At 38.8% G+C, this 26742-nt stretch overlaps 1 protein-coding gene across 2 annotated transcripts in view; it reads left to right on the top strand.

The window, feature by feature from the left end:
- The window catches only part of LOC131153590 (uncharacterized), a 46518-nt gene that overhangs the window by 1194 nt on the left and 18582 nt on the right, over nucleotides 1-26742 (top strand). For both annotated transcript variants that reach the window (XR_009136267.1, XM_058106003.1), the window contains exon 2: nucleotides 8904-9028. Coding sequence is in view for 1 of the 2 variants with exons in the window: in XM_058106003.1 (XP_057961986.1) it covers nucleotides 8904-9028 (125 nt within the window). In the remaining variant the exon portion in view is untranslated. The remainder of the gene's footprint in view (nucleotides 1-8903; nucleotides 9029-26742) is intronic.

The raw sequence follows: 26742 nt of genomic DNA, 5'->3' as shown, positions 1-26742 counted from the left end.
AAAGGTGCAATGCATCCATCTAGTATTTTAACATTTTCATTTCTGACACATTTACTTTTTGTTATGTTATTTTTTAATTGCCCAACATTCTTATCCATAAAACCTGATGGCCATCATATGGAATTTTCCTTTTAACTTTTAAAGGCTTATGCAATCCCATCATACACCCAGAGAACATCTCCATTTTTTTACCAACTTGCATTACTATGTATTACATCTTCAATTTGTCCTACAACTTGCATACTATGGCCCTATGTTTGGATAGGCCTTGAATTTGGATTTGTATTGGATTTGGACAAGATCCAATATAAAATGGTATCGAAATTTGTCCAAATCCAAATCCAAGGTTTGAAATTGATGCTCCCAAATGCAGCGTGACTATTTTTGTTTGAATAATTTCTCCATTGTTCCTCCTTGAGATGTTAAAACATATTATGTATTCTTACTTTTACTTACCTCTTAGTACTGAAATTCCTTCCTACTTGGATTCTATTCCACATCTAGTTTTATATATCAGGACAATATAATCTGCGAAAAAACATACATTACAAAACCTTATTTTAGATATGTCTAGTGAGGTCATCCATGACTGAAGGAAAAATATAAGGAGTCAAAGAAGACTTGTGTTGTGCATTCATTGTTAATGTAAATTCCTTGATTCTTCTCATGAACTCCTAGTATGTGTTTTCTTTTTTCGTTCCTTCTTTTTTTAATAGAAAAAGAGATTCATTAATATAGATGGGAGAAATTACATAGAAAGGAGGATAAGATATCCTCTTAAAAACAAACAAAAGCAAAGAAACAAATACACAAACAAAGAAATTACAACAAAATTCCTCGAAAGAAACCGAAAAAGTAAGCCAATAGAAGCCTGAAAAGTAACTCTATTTTTAAGAAAATGCGAAGAAGTTGTTTTGCCATTAAAAATTGTTGCATTCCATTCAATCCACAAGGTCCAAAAAATTCAAAAAATTGCACTTCTCCATAAAACTATTGCCCTCTAACTCCTCCCAAAGCGTCTGTACAGCAAGGAAAATGTCAACAGCCTTGGGCAGCACCAAAGTCTCCTTAAAAACCGAGAAAAGGAAAACCCAAAGCTGCATGGCCATCCGACAATGGAGAAACCAATGTTACTCAAAACATGGAACATTCCAGTTCATGGAATGGGAATGAGATCACGGTATGGCACATACTCCAAAATATGGTACAATATACTTCTATAGGTATATTGGTGAAAAACGCGTAATGGAAGTTGCATATTTTGGAGAGGATGTTGAGATATTTCTAAATATAAAAGAGTTTTTCTTTTGTGAAATATGTTAATAATGACCAAAAATATAATTACTATGTGATGGTTTCTGCTCCAACTAATAAAAAAAATGTTGTGGGAAAAAAATATTGAATTCAAACTTTGGATCGTTAGATTTAGCATTCTGAAATGAAAATTTACCACATTTTGGAACATTTGTACCAATTAGTAGTTCGCTAGGATGTTAGCATTTTCTAGTAACTACAAGAGAGACAAATGGTTGCTGGTCTCACTCGCCTCCAGACAAATGATTCAAATTTCTGGAAATTTCACCTTGTAAGGTCTTGTGTTAAGCCTATTAAAAGCCAGAGTCTGCATAAAGCCCTGATCTTTAAAGGAACCTTAGCATTCCTAATAAAATGGTTCGAGGGAAAAGAAGAAGGGTATATCTCAATAATTAGGAAAGAAAAGATTTTGTGGAAAAGGAACTAGAAGAATCCAAATCCTTAAATCACTGCCTATTCAAAGAAAAAAAAGAATCCAACACTTGCAACAACATAATCATATCTTCAACCTCTTTTTCATTGAGATTTCTAAAAAAAAAAAACTTCCAAGGAAGTGATCCCCCTCAAAAGAATTAAAGAATTTATCAAAGCATTATGCAAGAGACAGTTTGAAAAGATGAGGGAACAAAGATTTCATAAAAACCTCACCCTCCCAAACATCTTCCCAAAACCGAATATTCCCATTCCCAACATGATAACATGTAAGAGGATAGAAGAATGAGCAATCTGAGAAGTAAATTTCCAATGGCTAGCATAAGAAACATTACCACTACCTGTTGTATCCCAATCATCCTTTGCAATCCATACTCGCTTTTAATGACCGTGTGCCATAAGAAATCAACCTCCTAGGGGAATCTCCATAACCATTTACCAACTAGCAAGATGTTTTAGACATAAAGTTCCCAAAGCCCAAACCTCCTTAGACTTAGGTCTCCTAACTTTCTCCCAGCTAACTAGATGATCTTGTCTTCCCTAATACTTGAACACAAAAAATCTCTCATAATGTTCTCTATGGCAACAACCACCCTCGCTGGAACTCTAAAAAGGGAAAGCTAATAAATGGGAATATTGGAATAAGAGTAATGCAGCCCCCAAAAGATAAATAAGCCCTCTTCCAACCTGCCAATCTACTACCCACTCTATCCACCATTGGCTCCCAAAAAGTAGAAGAACTAGGATTTCCACCAAGAGGGATACCTAAATAAGTAAGAGGCTACTCTAAAACAGTACAATCAGCTAAGGTGGCAAAAGCCTCTAATCACCTTCGCCTATATTTATGCCTGCAAACCCATTCTTAGACATGTTGATCTTCAATCACGAAATTTTATCAAAAATTTTAAGTTAAAACCTTTCAAAACTTCACAACATTGTCCTCAAAGAAAAGAAGGGTATCATCAACAAATAGAATGTGAGAAAAAATATCCTCCCTATCAACCTTAAGCCCCTAAATCGCATCAAGGCCTTGGGCATGTCTCAACATACGACTCAACATATCAACGTCAAGGGTGAAGAGAAAAGGATCTCCTTATCTCAACTTTTGTGAAGCCTTATACTATTCCCTAGGTTGATCATTCACCATGGCACACATAGTTACCAAGGATAAGCATCCTTTAATCCAACTCCTCCAAACACTTTTTAGCCATAATATGGTCAAGAAAGATCCAACTCACCATGTCGTAGTCTTTTTTCACAATCCAACTTAAATAAGACTTTGCTCCCTCTCACCTCCTCACGTTCTCCATCACGTCATTAACGATCAAAACAACATTTGAAACTATGTATCCTTAATGAAAGCAGACTGCTCCAGAGTAAATGTATCCCCTAACTCCTCTCGCAACCTTTTTGACAAAACTTAAACCAAAATTTTATTAGGACTAGTAACCAATCCAACTAGCCGAAAGTTTTTCACTTTCTTGGACCAATTCTTCTTAGGTCTTTTTTAAGAAAAAAGGAAAGTTATTCTCCTAAAAGGTGATTTGCATGAAAATTGGCACTTGTTATGAACAACCCTAATGCAATACTCCCCAAAAGAAGGCTAATTGTACGATAACGGTTATCTACCAATGCAGCACAACCAGAAGAAGATTCAAAATCACCTCCTATCGCATCACCACTAGTAGAAAGGTTAGGTTGATAAAAGTAGAGTTAACACACTTCACAACCACCCCATTTCGATGAATTCATGAAAGAACTCTTTAATATCCTCCCAAATCACCTCCCAACTCCCAACCCTCTTGAAAGAAAGGTAAGGTAAAGCCATTTGGGCCTATTTCCTTATCTCTCTCCATCTCCAAGACAGCCCCCCTCACCTCTTCAATATCTCAAAAGGTCTCCAACCAAGTAGCAAGGCCCTTATTAGTAGGACACAAATTGAAGCCCTCTAGCTTCAGCCTATGCTTAGAACTCTTAGTAAAAAAATTCCTATAGAAGTTCATAATCTTCTCCCTAGTTGGTTTGGAGTGATGCACCATGTCTTTTGAGTAACTTCGGTTCTTTGATAGAAGAACTTTACCTCCTCCCATTGGCCACCACATGGACTAATTTGGTATTACAATTCCTCTCTCCATCACTTGACTATGAACTTCTTCCTCCCACTAATGCCCTTGTGAAACAAGATCAAATCCAAATCATTTCTACCATGATCCCTCCTAATCCAATCCTCCTCACTGGCTAGATTACACTCCTCCCACCTATCCAATCATTCAATCTCATTAAAAATCACATTCTTTTGTGCTTGTAAGGCACCAAAAAGATCTTTATTTAATAATTTCAATTTGTTTTTCACAAACTTCAACTCATTCATAAATTTGAACTCCGTCCACCCTTGAACATTGCCCTCTCTCCACCAAGTTATAATGAATCCTCGAAAGAAGGTTTTGTCATCCACATTTTTTTAAAATTTGAACAGGGTAGGGCCCCACTCATGGGATTAGCATCCAACAAGATTGGAAAATGATCCAAGACTAGGGTAACAAGAACCTCGTAATAAAGTCTTCCCATTTAGTAGTAAACAAAAAATGATCAATGTGGGAAGAAGACACTTTACCCTATGAATCAACCCAGGTAATTCTCCCTAAGCTCACAATCACTAATGAAAGAGTCAAACATCTTGCTATTTGTACCCTCTAACCTTTCACTTATGAGGCAAATGACATTAATTGCATGTTTGGTGCATAAGAATGGAATGGGATCGAATCATTCCATTTCATTTCTACCCCAATCCACGTGGGTTACATAGGTCAAACATATTGGTCAACTCATCATTGAAGGAGGCCTGAATGGCAGATGTTGTGGGTCCATATACCAAAGTGAGCCACCAATCCTTGAACCTGTCACTTCTAACAACACAAAAATAAAAAAAAGGTGCCACCACATAATCCTTGAAAGTTGCTAAACTAGTGTCGCACATGATAATTTGCCCCGCTAGGCACTTTAGAGGAAGGATTGAACACACAATATTTAAGCCTCTATTCCAAAATGACCAAAAAAACTATCCATCACCTCTACCATAGATTCCTGTTGAACAAGATATCAAGAGAAAAATTCTATTAACCTAACCACTCCACACTTCCTACTAACCCCTGAACATCCCAAGAGAGGAGCTTCATTGATTTTTTCTACTATTACCAAATGCCTCTCTCCCTTCCCATAATTAATCAAAGAAGCCAATCTGCCCAGTTCCCTACTCAATCTAGATTCTAGAATATTTTCTTTTCCCTATACCCATCACCAATCTTAACAACTTCCCCATTATGTTCACTAGGTTGAGAAACTCATCAAGAAGGTTTTAAGCCTCTGAGTTGCCCCTCACATCACCAGAAGATCCTCAGTATGGAATTTCCCCTTTTGATAGACTTCCTATGGCACATATGTGAAATAAATTAAGTAATAAAATGCTCAGGAGTGAGGAGTATGCCTTCAGAATTGGCTATATTTATCAAGCAGGCCCCAAGAGATCCATTATCCATATTGTGAACTTCTTTCGGATAAGGTTCGAATATCGAATTTGGGACCTGAAAGTGATGTGCTGGAGTTAAACCCTTCTTGAGACTAGCTAGGTTCCTTTAAAATCTGGGCCTCATCCAGACTCTGAACTGCCTTTAGAGCTTTAAAACTAAGACTTTGCTGCTCTGAGGATTCAAGGTTCAGTCCTGACCCACCTTTCTCCACCTCCTTGCAATCCACTTGACCAACCTGTTGCACAAACTCGTCATCTACAAAGTTGGAATATCTGTACATTGCTGATCCTATAACTGCCTCTCCTCATAATCCTAAGTTTCTGACGATTCTGTTTCCTCACCTGTTTCTTCAAGGCATAGAGGTTCCAATTGATTACAAATTAGGACATCCTTACCTTTCTTATTCGTCTTTTCATTCCTCATCCTCATTGTTTCCTTTGTCTTCACATGAAGCCCAAAAGGTAATGAAACACAGTAGTTTTATCCAACTAAGCTTCTCCATTTTTACCATCTTCATCACTCTCTCTTGCTGCACATTCTTGTCTCTGATTCCTCAGCTCCCCAAGTAAAACAACACTGCAATTTCTGTCTGCTGCTCATTAGTTCCATGCGAGGAAAGAAGTCTATTTTTTTTTTCTACGGGCTTGTGGGGATTTGTATCCGAAGGATTATCTTTGGCTCACCCCCAAAAGCCCCATTAGGCTGAGATCTTCTCAAGTGGGCCTTAGTTTGTTGAAGCTTCTGCTAAGCTAAAAGAATTAGGGCCGTTACTTAAGTTCAGCATGATCCGATTCTTATTATATAAACTATAGGCTCTACCTTGATAACTGGGCCAAAGCCCCATGAAGGATTTTCCATCACTGGTCTGGGCTCCTGTCATATTCTGCTGTGGTACCTCTGGCACTTCTGAAATATTTCCCCCTTTATTACCATGATCTGCTGGCACTATCTGTTGATTTTTGCTGTGACTAAACCTGCCAAAATTGAGATGTTGTCTTCCTTGCTTTCCACTTTCTGGACAAGCTCCTGCCTCTGTTTTGCTAGTTTTGCTTGCCTTTACGCACCCCTCCAACATTTCAAACATGTTCTTTCACTCTGAGGCTTCTTTACCATCTGGCACACAAATCATTTGGATGGTCCCTTATTCAAAATCTTCTCCGGAGAAATAAAGTAACCAAGTCTGTTTGCTCTTAACTGAACCAATAAGAAATGGAACGGTTCCTTGAGAAATTTCACCCATGCAGATGGACTTTTGGTGAATAAAAAATCCTCCTTTGCAAGCCATTGCGCTCCTCTAATGTGAGGATAATGGAGTAATGGCTGCGTCTCAATCTTGATGATGTTGAGTGATCTACCTTTTCCCTCAAAAAAAAAAAATTTTTTTTTTTTCTGTGTTGATTTAGATGCTGAAATTCCTCATACAAACCTTGTAATATATATATTGAAAAGGGGAGTCTGAAAAATTCAAAACAGTGCTGAAAACTAAATGTAATTTTGCTGGAATCCATTACTGGAGAAAGATGGGTCAGCGACAATATTGAATATTATGTTTTTCTCCCTTCATTTAACAGTTTCTCTGCACATGTTATTGCCTGGGGTTTAGTGCTTCTCTTATAGAGAATGTTTGGGTGTTCATGTTTTTTTCTTTCTGTTTTTCTCCTTGTAGTAACAAAATGTTCCTGATTACTTGCAGACGAGCTCCATTCTTATGATAAAGTTTAGGGTGTTCAGTGGCAAAAAGAAGGAAAATGCTTTGTGGCAATGTGCATGTTTTGCTAATTTTTTGGGTGCTATGGGTGGAAAGAAATAATAGAATATTCTAGATTGGTTTATTCCTCTAGTGTCACTTTCAGACAAAGTTTTTTCTTTGGCTTCTCTTTGGGATTTTTCTTTGGATGTTTTTGTGAATATTTCTTGGAGTGATTTGCAGTGAGATTGGGGGGCTGCTCTCGTGTAATTTTTGTTTCTGAAGGATCCTTTGCCCTCCCTCTTCTCTCTCTCTCTCACACACACACACACACACACACACAATACATCTTTTTTAATCTTAAAGATGAAGGGGTTTTTGTGCTTTAAGGGTCATTAACTTTTGCCTTACATGGAACTGTTTGCTTGATATTATGTGTTCTCACTCTCATATTTAAATGTGCTGCTCTGAACAGAAGAGTACACTTGAAGGATATTTTAAGCATTGGCATCTATTTGATTTCCTGGCCTAGCATGGGGCATGTCATGCATTTTAAGTACCTAAGCAGTATGGTTCAATCAAGTATGGAGGCCATCCAAACTAAACTTTTTTATGGTTGTAAAATCATTTATAGGATTCCAAATGGATATCTCAGCATTATTTGTAAGATTATCCTAGTAACTTCTGTTTCTAAATATGTGCATTTATTTTGTTCAGTTGTGATATCACAGTTTTTTTTTTTTTGTGTTTTTGGAAGGAAATGCACTAAGATGGCGAATATACTCAATACTAGGATCAAAGCATATTTTTATTAAGTACATGCTAAAAGCAGGGGCAAGGCTGCATACACTGTGATGACCCTCCCCCTATCCCCACAAAGCAGGGAGCCTTATGGCCTGGGGATGCCCTTTTTACATTTCTTTATTTATAAGAAATTTACAAAATGCACATTATCGCAATCCTAATGGTTTAAATATGCTGCATGGGCATATAATATAGCATCATGTACTTGAACTGTGTAGAAAGGGTCTAGAATTGTAATTGTCATAGGGAATTTTGGGCAAAATGTCTAACTTTGATATTTTGAGTCACACTTTAGAGGAATGAGCAAAAGTGGGAGTACAAATGATGATCAATCAAAGAAAGTTATAGCGATCAACTTGTCTTGACTTTCAAGTTCTTGATTTTGATTGTCAATGAAGTATGTAAATTTGTGGTTGCTGATGCTAAGCATTTGCTTTTTGACTATTGTGAATCAAGTTCGCATAACCATTAATTAACTTTGTATATTCCCTTGGTACTATAGGGATTCCAAGGTTTCCTTAAAAGGTATGGTATTGAACTGGTTTCTCACAGATGATAGGGTGTGTTGTTTCTTCTGTAGTCTAACTATGAAGGGAAAATTTTGAGTCATTATAATTGATGCATTTCATGTGAGTTTTCCTTTTTAATTCTTTTATTCAATTTACTATCTATTGAGCACTTGGTTTTTAAAATTTTCACCTTTCATTGAAACAGAAATGGGAATTGGACTTCTGCTTTTGACATCTATTGAGCACTTATCCTCCTAAAATCCACACCTTTCATTGAAGCATAAATGGGACTTGAACTTATGTTCGTGTTTTTATTTGAAGTGAATCACCAGCTCTAATTGATTTTTTGAAGTGAATCACTGCCTTTTTTTTCTCCCATTGTGTATATGAAATATTGTGACCAGACAGTTTCTTTAATCAATTTAGATGCATTGTGTGGTTAGTACTGTTATTTTGCCAGTTCAGTTATTGAGGTCTATAGGCTCTTTTGGGGTCCTGTTGTTTTCTTTCACTTTCTGAGATCATAATGTTATTGTATGGAATTAAGCATCTGTTGTTCCTTCAGAAACACGGTATTCTGTTGGATGGTTTATTGGCATTATTTAGATGCTTACACAATCTTTCTTACAGACAACAAAAAGAAAGGGATGGATCAATCATGGAATAAATGGTCCTGAGTCTATTGCTGACCATATGTACCGCATGGCATTGATGTCTTTGATTGCTGGTGGCCTTCCTGGTGTGAACAGGGAAAGGTTAGACTTAGGCCAATCATATAAAGATTTGTTCCTTACTGGATTCTCAAGCTGCTCACTATGTGTGTTTTTTTATGTTAACTAACAAAGTATGGGTCATCGATCAGATATTTTCTTGTTTCATGATTATGACTAGTGAATAAATGGAGACAGATGAGGAGGGGTAGCATTCTTTATTTTTAGGAGATGGGTGAACACAAATATGCAACTATTTAATTATGATGTGCTATAATAATGTAACCTTCCAAGCACCTGTGCAACTTTTAAATAATATTTAACGAGTAATAGAGCTAGCTGTTGATCTGGTTGATCTATTTTAAATTTGGTGTGTTCATGTCTGTCATGTTATCTTTCAATATAATTAACCTTATTGGCTGATTAATCGATCTTGGTCATGTTACTCATGCCTTCATGAAAATCATAAGAAATTTGCAATCTTGACTATGGCTATGCATAATGCATTTCATGTTTGTACGAAATTTGAACATTCTGGATCTTATGTTTCCTGTTTTTCAGATTTTTTACTTTAGATTCCATTTATGTTTGACAAAGCAGTGAAAAGTAAGCAAATATAGGGAGTCCAGTTATAAGTTTGGGCACTCCACCTGGCTTTGGAGCCTGCCTGATTATAAATGGCCTGGCCAAAACATGCTCAGCACTTAATTATCCATGTTGCAGTCATGATTTTAAAAAATATAATGGTTTCAGACTCGCAGTGTATTGTGGCCATGGTACTTGGTGTGTACGAACATGATTCTCATTCTTGCTCTTTATTCTAGATCTTGATGGATTCACTCAAAGTTGGGTATGGAAGAAAACTTCCACAAATTGGTGGGAGACAAATACTTCAAGTTAGTGCAGATTGAAAGGAAAACTGTTAGTCTGTGCTTGGAAAAGGTGGGGGTTGGAGGTTTTGTTCGATTGTAGGAGAAATTTCAGTTATGCAGTCAGTGGATAAGGATTACCTTATCTTCTGCAAGATGGGTTGGTGAATGTTTGCCAACAATTGTTTTGAAGTTGGATAAGGTTATGTGCTCCAGGAAGTTCAGAAAAATTCAATGTTGTGTGGCAATTAAATCAAAATAATTATGGTTCTTTCCTGGAACTGGGTCTATGATCGAAAGACTAGGATCAATAGGTCATCATTCCTGGTGGCATGGAAGGGGAAGGATGACGCTGCAAGATTTGCAGGAGCTTTTAGGGTTGGAGGAGACTAGCAAAATTGAGTCTCAACCTTTGGGGAATCAATGTCACCAGAGTTGGAGGGAAGTTCTTTCCAGTGCCTCATAGTCAGTGAAGGGCTTTAGATTGCATTGTGCGAGTTTTGGAAGTTACCAATCAGCAAGTTTTGGAGCGGTGGTGGCCGGCGGTTAGGGCTGTACACGGTTTGGTTTTGGCCAAAACCGAAAACCGAACCGAATTTGTCGGTTTTGGGATTTTCGAACCGAAACCGAAACCGAACCGAAAATATGCTCCAATTGAAAACCGAAAATGTGGCGGTTCGGTTGTGGTTTTTCGGTTTTAAACCGATTGTTTTTACAAAAAAAAATAACCTTTATTTCTCAGCTCTGAACTCTGAAAGTGAGGCAGAGCCGGACGAGGGACGGCCGGGAGTGAAGACTAGGGACAGCCGGACGGGACCACGGGAGCCAAGAGGGAGGCAGAGCCGGACGAGTGAGACTTGGCCGGAGTGACGACAGATGCACGACAGAACTGAGTCACAGAGAGCTGAGAAGAGAGGAAGAAAAATGAGGAAGGAGGAGGAGGAGGAGGAGGCAGAGGCGGGAGGCACGCTGGTCGCTGGCCGCTGCGCACGCATGGCCAAACAGAGTGTAGAGTGTAGAGAGATGACTCGTGAGGAACGGCCGAACAGAGTAGAGGAACCGAGGCTTGTGGAAGAAGGAAGAGGAGGAGGCAGGAGGGGAAACTTGGGAATTGGGATTTGGCCTTTGGGAACTAGGAATTGGGAACTGGGAAGGGTGAAGCCCGAAGGCGGCGTAAAATTCATTGAAAAGTTAAATTGTGAAAAGTGAAAATAAATAATAAAAAAGTTAAAACTTAAAAGTTAAAACCCTATATATATATATATATATCTTATATTATTCGGTTTTTCGGTTCGGTTCTACATAAAAACCGAAACCGACACCGAAACCGAATTTTTTTATTTTTGTAAACCGAAACCGAAACCGAAAACCGAAAACCGAACCGTTTATGATTTCAGTCCGGTTTCGGTCCGGTTTTTGGTTTTTCGGTAATTTTTGTGCACCCCTACTGGCGGTTCACGAGGCTCTAGGAAGAGGATGAACTTCCATAAGGCATAAAGAGGAATGGGCCTCAAATGGATTGGGCTGGGGATAATTAATGCCACTATTAATTTGGCCCAGCTGCTGGAAAACAAGTCATGGGCTTGCCAGGGGAGAGCGGCCCACTTGTAAAATGATTTTAGCAATAGAGGTCGAGTTGTCGATGGGCTTTCTAGGGAAGTCTTATGGGCCTGTGGGCTTTCTAATACACTAGGGGATTTTTTGGGCTGAATGCGACAGCCTCTTCTTCCCAGGCCCATGCCCATCCAACGTCAGGGCTCCACAGTACTTTTGAAGAGGGCATACAAATGAACCCTCCTCAAACTCAATTCTTCCTTTAGAAGACTAGAAACATGGGAGAGAATTGAGTGGCAGTGGGTGTTGAAACAATTGAACGCCGCAGAATCAGCCTTGCTCAAAATGAGCAGGGGGTAGAAAAACAGCATTGTGGGACCTCTTATCCTACTGGGGTGGTCAACATGAAAGAACTACATTAACCTTTTTCCAGAGGGCTGAGAGATGGGGGAAGGAAACAATTGAAGTGTGAGTCAGGCGAGGAGGGTGATTTGGATAGTGATTTTGATTATTTGATTATGATAGATGAGGTTCGCAAACATGGAGGCTTATCAGTTTAGTCCGACTTTATTGGGTGTGCCTTATTTTGCCGTCTCCATCGCTGGAGGATGACTTAGAGGGAGATCTTGGTTCGGGGAATGATAAAAGAAAAGGAAGGGGAAGATAAGAATGAGCAGGATGAGATTGGTTTCTCTTACTTTTATGTCTCATTTTCAACATGTGATGGATAAGAAGGGTATGCAGTTTGTTGATTTGGAGGGAAAGGGACTCTGTTTGGATGACAGAAAAATCAAGGATAGGAAGGGACGATGGGAAATAGCTAATTTGTAGTGCTCTATCAACTACGATGGGAAGGGTTTGAATTGAGGTTTTCTTAGGCAGCATTTTGTTTGGGTTGCGGGCAGTTATGGCGTGGGTTTGTTTAAGTTCTGTCTGGAGGGCAGTTATGGTGGGGTAAGTCTTTTTCATCTTCTCTTTCTTTGTTTTATTTTCTATTTTGAGTCTATCTTGTTTGTAGACACCCCATTTTGTCCAGCTATTATATAGCAAAACGTTGGGGTTTTTCTTTAATTTTAGCTCTTTTTAGCCATTAGTTGCCATCTAAGGTCTTTGCCTAGCAGTTCTCTCATTTTGATTTTCTCAGCCTCACCCCCTTGATTTATAATTTCATTCATAGGATTTGTGGTACAAATTGTCATTCATTCTTGTGTGTCAAGTGCAAAGAAAATACAAAAATGACAAAAAAAATTGTTCTTCACCCTTGGGCTGCTGCTGTTGGGCCTTCTTCATCACCTGCATGCAGAAAATTTCAATGTTAGTTCACAAGATAAGCCAATTGAGCCCATTTTGTAATTAAATGATAATGTGGGCCACCTTGGGCCCGTTTTTGAAATTGGCAGCCCTTGGGTTTGTTTTATTTGTTTAAAAGGCCAATCTGGGCCTGATTATTGAAATGTCAGCCCAATTATGGGCTGCGGACAGCAAGGGGGCCCAATTTGAAGCCCAACCCAGCAGCCTCACACAGCTGTTTCCCAGGGCAAAGGCATGCATGTCTCTCCCCTTTCCCGTAAAGCATTTTTCAAAGTGGCTGGTTCCCATGGCCAACCACCATCTCCCATTTCCTATGAGTTGGTTCCCATGACCAGCTTACCTATAAATAGGGGAAGAGATTCAAAATTTAGGGGGAACAAGAGAAGTAGCTGGGGAATTAAGATAGAAAGGGATGGGAGATTTTGGAAGGCGGAGGATAAACAGAGAAATGGCAGAGAGTTGAAACAGAAAAGGAGGGATTTCAGAGTATAGGGGCTGGAGATTGACAGAGAGAGGAGGCTGAAGAAGAGAAAATTCAGAAAGAAGAAGAAAGAGCAGGAAAAACAAGCTGAAGAAAGAGGAGTAGAGCAGAAGTTCTAAGACCAGCTTAAGAAAGCTTTGAAGGAGCTAATTGGCAGAAACCAAGAGGTTAGTACCCCCTCCCCCCCCACTGAACCTTTTTGTTAAGTTTCTGAATTATTGGGCTGATTACACAAGTTTGAAATTAGTTCCAAGAAATCCGCGAAACAGAACCAATAAAGCTCCAAAATTCAGAATTTAAAGACCCAGGCAGAGCCCAATCACAACACTAATAACCCTAAAAAACAGAACCTACTAACCCCAAGACAAATGCCCCAAATTTTGAAATAAAAAACCTTGTAAAAGTTCACAAATCCCCAAAACAAACACGGGTTTTTGACCTGGATCCAAAAAAACAGGCCCAAGTACCCGAATCCGAGGACCTAGACCCAACCCGAGGACCTGTGTCAACTTGACTTGGATTCAAGTCAACCCAACCTGGGTCCAAGAACCTTGGAGCCGGGCCTGACCCAGCAATTTGATTGTTGTGAAAATTGAATGCACAACGGAAATAAACGATCATAAAACGCAGCACTTAACGGTGAAATATACAGAAAACACAATCATACAGATTATAATGAAAACAATAACAATGACACAAAGAATTACGTGGTTCGGCAATGCCTACATCCACGGGAGCGATCGGCAATGTATTTTCACTATCTTGTGTCCAAAAGACTTGAACATTACATAGCTACAACATAAACCATGTATATATAAGTTTCTTGGAGGCTTTCCCTTGAAAACTCAACCTTTCCAACGTCCCAATTCAAAACTTGAAAACAAACGCCTAATTCCCGAGCCAAAGTGCCAACGGTTTGTGGAGATATTGTCGATGGTTAAATACCAAGAGCAAACAGTCGAAGCAACAAGTTCAAAACCATCAATTGTTTCACTGAACTGGACCAAACCGTCGATGGTTTCCTCATGCAAGTCAGCATTCCTGTTTTCTTCATATTTTCTCTTTGTACATGCCTTCCACTCAATCATATGAGCCACAGATTACAACAATCTCCACGTTGGCGAATATACGCCCTTTAAGAGAAAACTGAAAACATAAACCCACTGCTCTACCTTGACCTTGGGACATTAAGTTGGGACCGCCTCCCTTCTAACAACTGGAGACAAAAATCAAGTCCTAGCAAAGCTTGAACTTGTCCGTGGTAGCTTTGGCTTCTGCCAAAAACCCTGACTCAGTTGTAGATATAACAACCAGAGATTGTACCTTGGACTCCCAAGAAATGGGCCTTCCCACAACAATAAACATATACCCTGTTGTAGATCTTCTGTCATCAAAGTCCCCTGTATAGTCTGCATTCACAAATCTCACAACTAATGAATCACTCTGTTGTCTGCTGAAACACCCCACTGTGCTGGAATAGGGGACCTTTGACATGTCCTGAACATCACCGTCCGTCCTTGGGTACCGTGCGGTAGAAAATTTACATTGACTCTCCACAAAATCACCCTAATACAACCACGATCTCCCTACAGTTCTGTCCACAAAGCCACCCTAAGATAAACCCCAATCTCCCTGCAGCTCCGTCCTTGTGAATCTCCAAACCAAGACTCTTCTTGGTTGTACCCAAAACCTTCATGTCAAAACCTTTTCTCAACATAGTTCCCAACTGATTAGCCTCAGTCAAAGCCTTCCCAACAAATAACATGTTATTCACATAAAAAAACAGATTCATCACCCACTTGCATCCTATCACCCTCTTCCTTCTAGAAGATCCACCAACTTCCACACCTGGTTCATATACAATGACTCCATCTCCTCCACTATAGCACCTATCTATATATTTTTACCTTTACTGTGCACCGCATCTTGAAAAGTAATAGGAACTTTGTTGGTAGTAATGAATGCATAAGACACTAGATCATCAAATTCATACCTGAGTGGTGGCCTGATAGTGCATCTGGGCCCACTGTGAACTTGCTGGTCTTTTGAGTTAAAACTCCTTGCATTACGAGCAATGTCATCTTTGCCCTGAGTCTGTAACTCTACTTGCATCGCATGCTCATTGCTGCTACAGTTTTCTGACACCTGTTTCTCTTCATTTACTTGAATATGCTGCACCATGGTTTTCTCACCAAAAACCATGTCTCCATTGGTTACCACCTTGTTTGCTATTGGATCACACAACTCGAACCCACTTTCTTATGCTCCAGAAAGGTGTACCGCCTACACATTTCACCAAGCTTAGATCTCACCTTACTAGAAACGTGCATGGTTGGACTTCCAATCTCTCTCAACTTAGAGTAGTCTACCGCATAACCTGTCCAAGCCTTTCCTGCAACTTTTCCATCTAGTGATACCCTTGGCGATCGGTTAATCAAGAAACACGTCATACTCACTAACTCTACCAAGAAGTTCCTTGCAAGCCCTGCATACAACCCACGATGCTACTCACAAAACTCCTTGAATAGAACCAGCGTACTCAGTTCCAATGTTTGACCCAAGGATCTCTCTCCTGGTCTGGTTTTCCACCTCAGCCACAAGTTAAACATGACAAATATCTCTGACTTGTACTGCATGAAGTACACCAAGACCTTTCTTGATAAACTCATGAAGTACATATATCCACCCCGTGATGCTATCCTCATTGGTCCCCAAACATTTGAATAAATGTAGTTATGAATACCCTCCGTCTTGTGTGTGGTTGTTTTACACAAAATAGTATTACCTGACTCAGAATCTACAGTTGTAGCTCCACCTACAACTGTGGTACCCTGCAGTGCATAGATATTTTCTGTTAACTTCTGTCCCTTTGTCACCATCAAATCGCCTTCACACACCTTCATTATCCCACTTTCAAACTTGTAACTATTCTCTTTACAATCTAAAGTGTCCAATGAAATCACTTTCTTCCGTAGATCCAGTACATGCCTTACATCACATAAAGTTCTCACAACACCATCATACATTTTTAATTCTAACATTTGCTATTCTAATAATTTTGCATGAAACATCATTTCCCATTAGAACAGAACTAGAAGTAACTAACCTGTAGGTGCTGAACCAATTTCTATTTGGTGCCATGTGATGAGAACATCCCGAATCTAGGATCCAAGAATCCGTGAGGCATTCTGAACCTGATGAAACAAAAAGCATATCACCATCACTGCTCCCTGAGTCTCCTTCTTCAACTACATTCGCTGATTTTTACGAACCCTCTTAATTTTCAGCATTCCCCTTCTTCCACTTCGGACACTCTGGTTTTATGTGCCCAATTTTTCCACACTTAAAACACCTTATGCCCTTCTTCCCGGACTGCAACCAAGATTTATTACCCCTCAATCCACTCCGGAACTTGCTTCTCCCACGTTCCTAGTTACTTTTTACCAAAAGCTCTTCACCTTGTGAAATCTCATCACTGACCATCTTTCTTTGATGAAAATCTAGCAATGTGCTTGTTACCTCTTCCAAATTCAGAGTTTCTTCACCCCATGTTAGAGTAGTAACCAAATTCTCTTACATGTGAGATGTAGGTAGGGAATTCAATAGCATCAGCGCCTTGTCTTCCTCCTCGAAGTTCACATAAACCCGCATCAAATCACTTACAATTTGATTGAATGCGTTGATATGTTGGTTCAAATTTAAACCCTCCACCATCTTAAGCCAATACAATCTTTGCTTACAAATAACTTGTTCAATAAAGACTTAGAAATATATCGGCTTTTCAGTTTCTATCAAGCTGTTGCCGGAGAATCCTCATCCACGATGTGATACAGCATGTCATCGGCCAAATAAAGTCGGATAGTCGACACAACCTTTGCTTCCAATTCATTCCAACTTGTTTCATCCATGCTTTCTGGTTGAACTACGTATAAAGCCTTCACCATACCTTGCTGCACTAATAGATCTTTAACCCTTCTCTACCATGAACTGAAGTTTCCCGTTCCATTGAACTTGACAACATCGAAATTTGTAGAAGAAGTTCCGGATGCCATTACAACAATGCTTTGATACCAATTTGTTGTGAAAATTGAATGCACAGTGGAAATAAATGATCATACAACGCAGCACTTAATGGTGAAATATATAGAAAACACAATCACGTAGATGTTGAAATATTTTCTAAAATATACGATTTTATGGGGTTTTTCAAAGTCTTCCTTTGATGAATTTTCTAAAGCATTTAATGTTATGTGTGTTTGTCCCACATTAGAAAAAGTGGAAAGGGAAAGGTCATAAATAAATGATAAAGTGGAAAAATCTCTTAAAATTGGTTAAGAGAAAGTGCTAGTGTGTACTCTAGTATCGTACCATCTGCACACGCACACGTGCTCGCGTGCGCGCGGCGTGGGTTGTAAGGCGTTAGTGGCACATTTAGTTAGTGCACAAGCACTTAGCACTTTGTACGCTTGCATCGTTGCGAGATCGTGACCAGTTATCATTATCGGATGATTAAAAATTAATCTTATATTTTTTAAGATTATGTGGCGCGACAAAGTGGTGCAATTAGGAGACCAGGTGCGACCTGGTCGACGATACCATCAACTGAACCTAAAATCTTGAGAGTCTTGACCAGGGGCACGACCAGGTCAATGCCTAGTGCGACTAGGTCGACCTTTGGCGCGACCAGGTCGAATCTGCTTCACGATTTGAACAGATGCAACCTTTCAGAAAAGACATAATTTTGTCTATAAATAGACAGAGTTAACTTCATGAAATACACAAGAAATTTCATCATTCTCTCCTTCTCTTTCTTACATAAACCTTCCACAAATTGTATCTATTTCAAATATGGATTTTATTTTCTGCAGAGATAGAATTCCAGAAAATTTATTTAGATTACTTTAAGGGTGTTGTGATCAGTTTTCGTATGTGTATAACGCCAACTGATACTAGATCATATTTTGGGCTTCATTGTATCTTGGAAACGTATTTGCTGACCCAACACGCACCAATTTGGTGGGGGCAAATAACGTTTTAAGGAAAACGACATTGTAATGTGCCTTGAAAAAAAATTTTGTTCTGTAGCATTTCCTCATATTTTTCTTACAATCTTAAAACGTTATTTTGCGAAATGGCTGGTTCTTCAACCTTGAGGGAATTCGATGCGGATTTTGTCAAACTTGAACGATTTGATGGAAGTAATTTCAGGCACTGGCAGAAAAAGATGAACTTTCTTCTTGTTGGTCTCAAAGTGATGTATCTTCTAACCACTCCCAAACCTGCTGTGAACGAGAATGAGACTTTGGCCGAAGGACGTGCAAGACTAAAATGGAAACAAGATGATTATATTTGCAAAGGCCACATTTGCAATTCAATATCAGACAATCTGTTCGATCTCTATTAGAATATGGCTATTGCAAAAGAGTTGTGGGATGCGCTTGAAGCTAAGTATCTAAAAAATGATGCAACTAGTAAGAAATTTCTGATTGGAAAAATTTTCAAATATACCATGGTTGATAATAGGTCTATTGTAGAGCAGTTTCATGAAATTATGCATATCCTTAACCAGTTTAATCAGCATAATATGAAAATGGATGAATGCATTTCTGTTTCATTTATTATTAATAAGTTACCTCCATCTTGGAAAGATGTTAGAAAATCTTTGAAGCACAGGAAGGATGATATGTCTTTTGAACAATTGGGCCAACATTTCCAAGTTGAGGAAGTGTTCAGGTAGAACCAAAAAGGTGCAGAAGAGCATACTTCCAAAGTGCATATGATGGAAGAAGGAGGCAGTTCTAAACAACCCCAACATCCCAAGAAAGGGAATTTGAAGAGGAAGTACAATTCTGTCAAGAATCAAAATAAGAAAAAGAAAGGTTTATGCTTCCATTGTGGCAAACCTAGACACTGCAAAAGTGAATGTCGTCTTCTCAAAAAAACGCAAGATGAAACAAACTCTAACAAGTTTGTGGCAATGATTTCTGAAATCAATGCAGTTGGAGATGACTGTGCATGGTGGATTGACTCTTGTGCAACAAGACATGTTTGCAAAGACAAGAGTTCATTCTCAATGTATGAACCGGTGGAAGATGGCAATGTTCTCTACATGTGAAATTTGTCCACTGTTGTAGTCAAAGGCAAACGAGATGTCACTTTTGAATTACTTCTGGAAAAAGTTTGACTCTCACTAATGTATACCATGTACCAGAAATTAGGAAGAATCTAGTTTCTGGAAGCCTACTTAATAAGTTTGGCTTTAAGTTAGTGTTTAAATCTGACAAATTTGTACTCTCCAAGGGTGGAGTCTTTGTGGGAAAAGGCTATATGTATGAGGGTATGTTTAAGCTTAATATCAATAAAGTGAATATTTCTGTTTATATTGTTGATTCACTTTCTTTATGGCATAATCGGTTAGGACATCAATATTTCAAAATTGCATGATATGGCTAATATGGAATTAATTCCTAGATATGTAAATGACATGGATGATAAGTGCAGTGTATGTATTAAAACCAAAATAACTAGAAAACCGTTTCCTAACAAAACTACTAGAATTTCTTCTTTACTTAATTAGTGCATAATGATGTATGCGACTTGCATGGTACACCTACCTTAGGAGGCAAAAAATATTTTGTAACATTTGTAGATGATTTTTCTAGATTTTGTTATGTTTATCTTCTGCATACTAAAGATGAAGTAATTGATAAATTTAAGGTTTATAAGGCAGAAGTTGAAAACCAATGTGACACTAAGATAAAGTGTCTTAGATCAGATAGAGGAGGTGAATATCACTTCCCCGCCTATTGTGAATCAATAGGTGTGATACATGAAACTTTTGCAGCATATACTCCACAACAAAATGGAGTGGTAGAAAGGAAAAACCGAACATTAGTTGAAATGGTCAATGTTATGATGTCAACTTCAAGACTAAGTCATGGTTATTGGGGATTTGGGGTGAAGTCTTACTAACTGCCTATCATATATTAAACTGAGTTCCTTTTAAAAGGACTAAGACTTCTCCATTTGAGTTATGGAAGAAAAGAAAGTCTAATTTAAAATATCGTAAGATTTAGGGTTGTAGAGCAATTGTAAGGCTTCCTGAACCTAAGATAAGGAAATTAGGTGAGCGAGGAATAGAATGTGTATTCCTTGGCTATGCTGAACATAGCAAAGCTTATAGATTTTTGGTAATTTAACCAAATGATTCTATAGGAGTTGATTCAGTAATAGAATCCAGAGATGCATAATTCTTTGAAAATAAGTTCACTTCCATACAAAAGGTTAGTGATCAAATTAAATCAGTGGAGACTTTGAAACCACTTTGTACTAGTGGTGAACCTTTTGAACCTAGGAGGAGCAAGAGGAGGAGAACAACAAAGTCTTTTGGATCAGACTTCATAATCTACCTAGTAGAAGGTACTGGAGAATCACACTCTAGAAAAACTATAATTTCACCAAGTGTGGAATCAGATCCTCTTACTTATGAAGAGGCAATGAAGTCTCCAGATTCTACATTTTGGAAAAAAGCTATAAATGATGAAATGGATTCTATCATGGGTAATAAAACTTGGAAATTGGCCGATTTACCTCTTGGTTCAAAACCAATAGGTTGTAAATGGATCTTCAAAAAGAAAATGAAGGTAGATGGAACAATTGACAAATTCAAAGCAAGGTTAGTAGCTAAAGGCTTTACACAAAAGGAAGGCATAGAATACTTTGATACTTATGCTCCAGTTGCTAGGATTGCAACTATAAGAGTCTTGCTTGCCTTAGCTTCCATCTACAAGTACGGAATCCATCTAATGGGTGTAAAAACTGCATTCTTGAATGGAAAATTGGATGAAGAAATCTACATGGAGCAACTTGAAGGCTTTATTATGCCAGGAAATGAATCTAAAGTATGTAAATTGGTTAAGTCTCTTTATGGACTTAAACAAGTCCCAAAACAGTGGCATGAAAAATTTGACCAAGTTATTCTTTCTAATGGCTTTAGAATACATGAATCTAATATATGTGTATATAGTAAGTTCAATAGAAATAAAGGTGTAATTATTTACTTATATGTTGATGAAATGTTAATTTTTGGTGCTGATATTGAAAGTATTGAAAGTGCTAAGAAATTGTTGTCATCTAATTTTGATATGAAAGATATGGGTAATGCAGATATGATTCTGGGTATTAGAATTATTAGAAACAATGATAAATTGATTCTCACCCAATCACACTATATTGAAAAGAAACTGAAAAAGTTTAATCATTATGTCTGCAAACCTGTTAGCACACCTTTTGATGCAAATTTGAAATTATATCCTAACACCGGTAGAACAATAAATCAGTTAGAATATGCTAGAGTTATTGGTTGCTTGATGTATGCTATGACTTCTACTAGACCTCATATTGCATTTGCTATAGGTGAACTTAGTAGATATACTAGTAATCCTAGTGATATTCATTGGCCTGCTATATATAGAGTGTTAAGGTATTTGAAGAATACTATGGATTATGACATACATTATGAATGATATCCTACTGTTTTGGAAGGATTCACAGATGCCAGTTGGATCATTGATCATAATGATCATACATCAACCAGTGGGTGGATATTCACCCTTGGTGGAGGAGCTAAGAAGCGAAGGCTTATAACAAACTCCATTATGGTATCAAAATTTGCGGTTTGAGCTTCTTGTAGCAAAGAGGCAGACTGGCTTAGGAATTTGCTATTAGAAATTCCAATTTGGCCAAAGCCTATGCCTCCTATATCTTTGCATTGTGACAGTGAGGCAACTTTGTCACGGGCATATAGTAATATATATAATGGTAAATCCAGACATATTGGCCTAAGACATAGCTATGTGAGGCAATTAATTACTGATGGGGTAATTACCATAGTTTTTGTGAGATCAAGCCAAAATTTGGCTGACCCATTAACAAAAGGACTTACAAGAGACATGGTACATCATATGTAGTCACTAAAAGCACTAAAATGTATGTGTGTCACATAATCCATCCCAAGGAAAATAGTGTTTTGTACCTGTAATGTTAAAAAGGTGAAGGTTGAGCTTAAGCTTTTACTAGGTTTATAACAGGTTCTGTGAGGTACTTTAGTTACAGGGGTACCTTTGATAAACCTACCTATATGAGTGTCGGAAGTGGTGCCGCTTCCTATGAGGAATGGATTTATCTCTAAAGCACTCATCAAACTAGGATATAGACACGAGGCCAATCCACGCGTAGGCTTTTGGTAACACCCAAAGATCTGATAATTTGTGTGATATGTATTCGGTTAATCAAAAGAGGATTGCTAGTTCAAAGTTCGTCTACTATGTAATCCTGATTAACTTTGATATGTATTCACTAAATGAAGGTTCAAGTTCTAAAATACCTTCATTTATGCATAAATTATCTCTTATTTGAATAAATTGTTTTTCATCTATATTTTGAAAATGGTGGGGGAATGTTGAAATATTTTCTAAAATATACGATTTTATGGGGTTTTTCAAAGTCTTCCTTTGATGAATTTTCTAAAGCATTTAATGTTATGTGTGTTTGTCCCACTTTGGAAAAAGTGGAAAAGGAAAGGTCATTAATAAATGACAAGGTGGAATAATCTCTTAAAATTGGTTAAGAGAAAGTTCTAGTGTGTACTCTAGTGCGCGCATCGTCCGCACACGCGCGTGCACGTGGCGTGGGGTGTAGGGCGCTAGTGGCGCATTTAGTTAGTGCACAAGCACTTGACACTTTGCACGCTTGCATCGTTGTAAGATCGTGACCGTTGATCATGATCAGATGGTTAAAAATTAATCTCATATTTATAAAGATTAAGTGGCGCGACCAAATGGTGCGACCAGGAGACCAGGTGTGACCTGGTCAACGATACCATTGACTGAACTTGAAATCCCGAGAGTCTCGACCAGGGGTGCGACCAGGTAGAATCTGCTTCTTGATTTGAACAGATACAACCTTTCGAAAAAGGCATAATTTTGTCTATAAATAGACAGGGTTAACTCCATGAAATACACAAGAAAAATCATCATTCTCTCATTCTCTTTCTTGCATAAACCTTCCACAAATTATATCTTTTTCAAATTTGGATTCTATTTTCTGCAAAGATAGAATTCCAGAAAATTTATTCAGATTACTCTAAAGGTGTTTGTGATTAGTTTTCATTTGTGTATAATGCAAACTGATATTAGATCATATTCTGGACTTCATTGTATCTTGGAAACGTATTTGCTGACCCAATACACACCAATCTAGTGGGGGCAAATAACGTTTCATGGAAAACGACATTGTAACGTGCCTTGAAGCAAATTTCTGTTCTACAGCATTTCCTCATATTTTTCTTACAGCAAATTATAATGAAAGCAATAACAATGTGTCAATGATACAAAGAATTACGTAGTTCGGCAATTCTTACTTCCACGGAAGCAATCGGCAATGTATTTTCACTATTTTGTGTCCAAAAGACATGAACATTACATAGTTATAACATAAATCATGTATATATAAGTTTCTTGGAGGCTTTCCCTCCAAAACCCAACCTTTCCAATGTCCAAATTCAAAATTTGAAAACAAACGCCGAGTTCTTGAGCGAAACTGTCGATGGTTTGCAGAGATACCGTCGATGGTTAAATATCGAGAGCAAACAATCAAAGCAACAAGTTCAGAACCGTCGACTGTTTCACTAAACTGGACCAAACCGTCATCGGTTTCCGCCTGCAAGTAAGCATTCCTATTTTCTTCATGTTTTCTCTTTGTACATGCCTTCTACTCAATCATATGAGCCACATATTACAACACTGACCTAGATCAACTTTGATCTGGGTCAAATGACCTTCCTAACCTAACTTGGACCCTAACACAATCCCATTTAAATTTAAACCCAAAGCTCACTAAATCCAAGGTCCCTCGGCCCATTTAAACCAAACCTAGCCCAATCCTAACTCCAACTACCTAGCCTAATTATCCTAGGCCCCAACCCAAAAGCCAATCAAAGCCCAAGCCTTAACCTAATTAAATCCTCGGCCCATATGCCTAAACCAAACCCAATTTTGACCCAAGGCTTGACCTAACCAAACAAAAACCCTAGACCTAGCCCTAACCCAACTTGAGTTTGACCTCAAGTTAGTCAACCAAACCCCAATCTTGTTTGTCTTGTTGGAAACCGCGAGAAAGCCCAAGAAAAATCAAACAAGAACAAAAAAATATAAAAAATAAAAAAATTCAAATTTGAGGGGAGGGTGTTTTACCTTTGTGAGGCTTGAATAGATAGAAGGGCAAAGAGCATCGAGTTCTTTAGATCTGCAAAGAGATGAGAGAGAAAGTGAGAGTTAAAGAGATGAGAGAGAAAGAGAGAGTTGGAGAGAAGGGATCAAAGAAGAGAGATGGAGAGAAGAGACAGAGTGAGTGAAGAGAGATGAGAAGAGAGAGAGTTAGAGAAGAAAGAGAGACAAAGATGAGAGAGACTTACCCTAGCTCTGCCTTGGGCAGCGGCATTCGGATTGTGACACATGGCATAACCAAGACTACATGTTTGGAAGGCGATAGCGCAATCCTAGCCGCCCTTTTTGTGTTTTCTCTAGACGGCTGGATCGTTGCCACTTAAGAAATCCTCCCCTTTCATCCAAGCCAATGTCGTGCTGCCACGTGGTAGGTGACGTCATCATGGCATCAACTTGTGTCACAGTCTGACTATTTTCACACTCTTGTGAAGGGTCATGCGGCGCTAGCTAAAGCACTCTTGTTTAACTAGCCAACCTATCGTTTACCAACATTCATGCACGAAACACTTTCATTAACATTCAATCAAATGGCAGCGGAAATAGTAATCAATTCATGAAAGCCGTGACAAGCAAGCAAAACATTGAAGCAAACGTAATTCATTAACAACGCCTCCGTTGACATCAAGTGTTCAACGAGGGAGGCAAGTAGGCTAAACACGTTGACAATAGCTAGTGAGTTTTATAATGACTGATGAACACTTACCCTCCCCTAAAGAGCTTTTTTAGGCCATTCCCACTCTAGCACTAGGAAACATCAAAGTGACCGAGGAGTCATACTGCCTTCATTGGCATACAAAAACACTACTAGCAAAAAATAACGCTACACTAGTATTTACATGATGGAAACTCATCCCAAGCACACGAGATAAGCGGTCACAAGCAAGCATAATGCCCTGAACAAGCTTAGCTCGTGACATTCTCCACCACTTATGTGGTTGACGTCCTCGTAGACTTTGGCATTAGGTACAATTCAAGTTTGTCCACGAACGGTTGATTATCTTCCACAGAAATCCAGTTGATTTCTTTGCTATCAAGGCATTTCCACTTCACTAGGAACTTCTGTTGCTTTTTCCTTGAGGATATGAACTTTATGTCTGCAAGGATCTCTTCAACTTCACGTCTGTCAGGTTGCACTGTCTTCAACTTTGTTCTGTTGAATTGACTTCTGCTCAAGTCATTGGTGTTGGCGTTGAACAGCTTGAGGTAGCTGACATGAAACTGCGATCTTCTCCCCTTATCTGCCCACTTCTTCATCTTCTTAGAAGCTTTCTCCAGATAGGCTCGGGCAAACTTTGCATTTTGTCTCCATCCTCTGGTGAAGATGTACGCCTTGGGACTCTTTCGTTTGTACGGCTCGCCCACTGTGTGAGGTAATAGCGGCAGTTGGCCTGTAACAAGTTCAAAAGTGCTCTTGTTGGTTGTTGAGCTCCTTTGGGCATTGTCACAGAACGGAGCCACATCAAGTAGTTGCACGCCATTCTTCTGGTTGTCATTGACAAAATGGCACAAGTACTCATCTAACAGCTCTCTAAATCTCTTCATCTGTTCGTTTGTCTGTCGGTGAGAACTTGAAGAGATGTCAATATGTGACCTGAATATCCTGAAAAATTCTGTCAAGAAGTTGTCAGTGAACATTAAGTCTCGGTCACAAATAATAACTTGGGGAACACCCTAATGTTTCACAATGGTTACAAGGAACAATTGTGTCGTCTCCTCTGCCGAACAGTACCTTGGTGCGGCCATGAAAGTACCATACTTCTTCCGCTCCCCCTTGTCTTGTTGGAAAGTGAGACAAATTTTGGTATAATCAACCACATCATCCCGCGTGTGCGGCCAACAATACCTCCCTAATTGTCCTGTCATTGGAGTCATTCTCCGCGAATGCCCCTCAATGAACTTCTGACAATATCTAGTAAGGCCAAGAAAGGAATGTAACTCCTTCACTTTCGTGGGGATCTTCCATTCTTGAATCATCCTTACCTTCTCCATATCCCTCCGAATACGACCTTGTTCAACCACTTGATCAAGGAATTTGTTGCTCCACTGAGCGAAAGAGCACTTCTCTTTCTTCACATCCAGATTGTTTCCCCTCAGCCTGTCGAACACCTTTCGTAGATGTCCTTCATGTTTCCTCTGAAACAACACCGATGCTCCCAATGGTGTTTTGGAAGGGCGAACACATTCCGCTTCCAATTCATCAAGCTGTTTTCCCAACTCTACTATCTCTGGAGGCACAATCTGACATGGCCCTTTAGCAGG

Source organism: Malania oleifera, chromosome 4 (assembly GCF_029873635.1).
Source record: "Malania oleifera isolate guangnan ecotype guangnan chromosome 4, ASM2987363v1, whole genome shotgun sequence".
NCBI classification, from domain to species: Eukaryota; Viridiplantae; Streptophyta; class Magnoliopsida; order Santalales; family Ximeniaceae; genus Malania; species Malania oleifera.
This window is presented reverse-complemented; position numbering and strand designations above follow the sequence as displayed.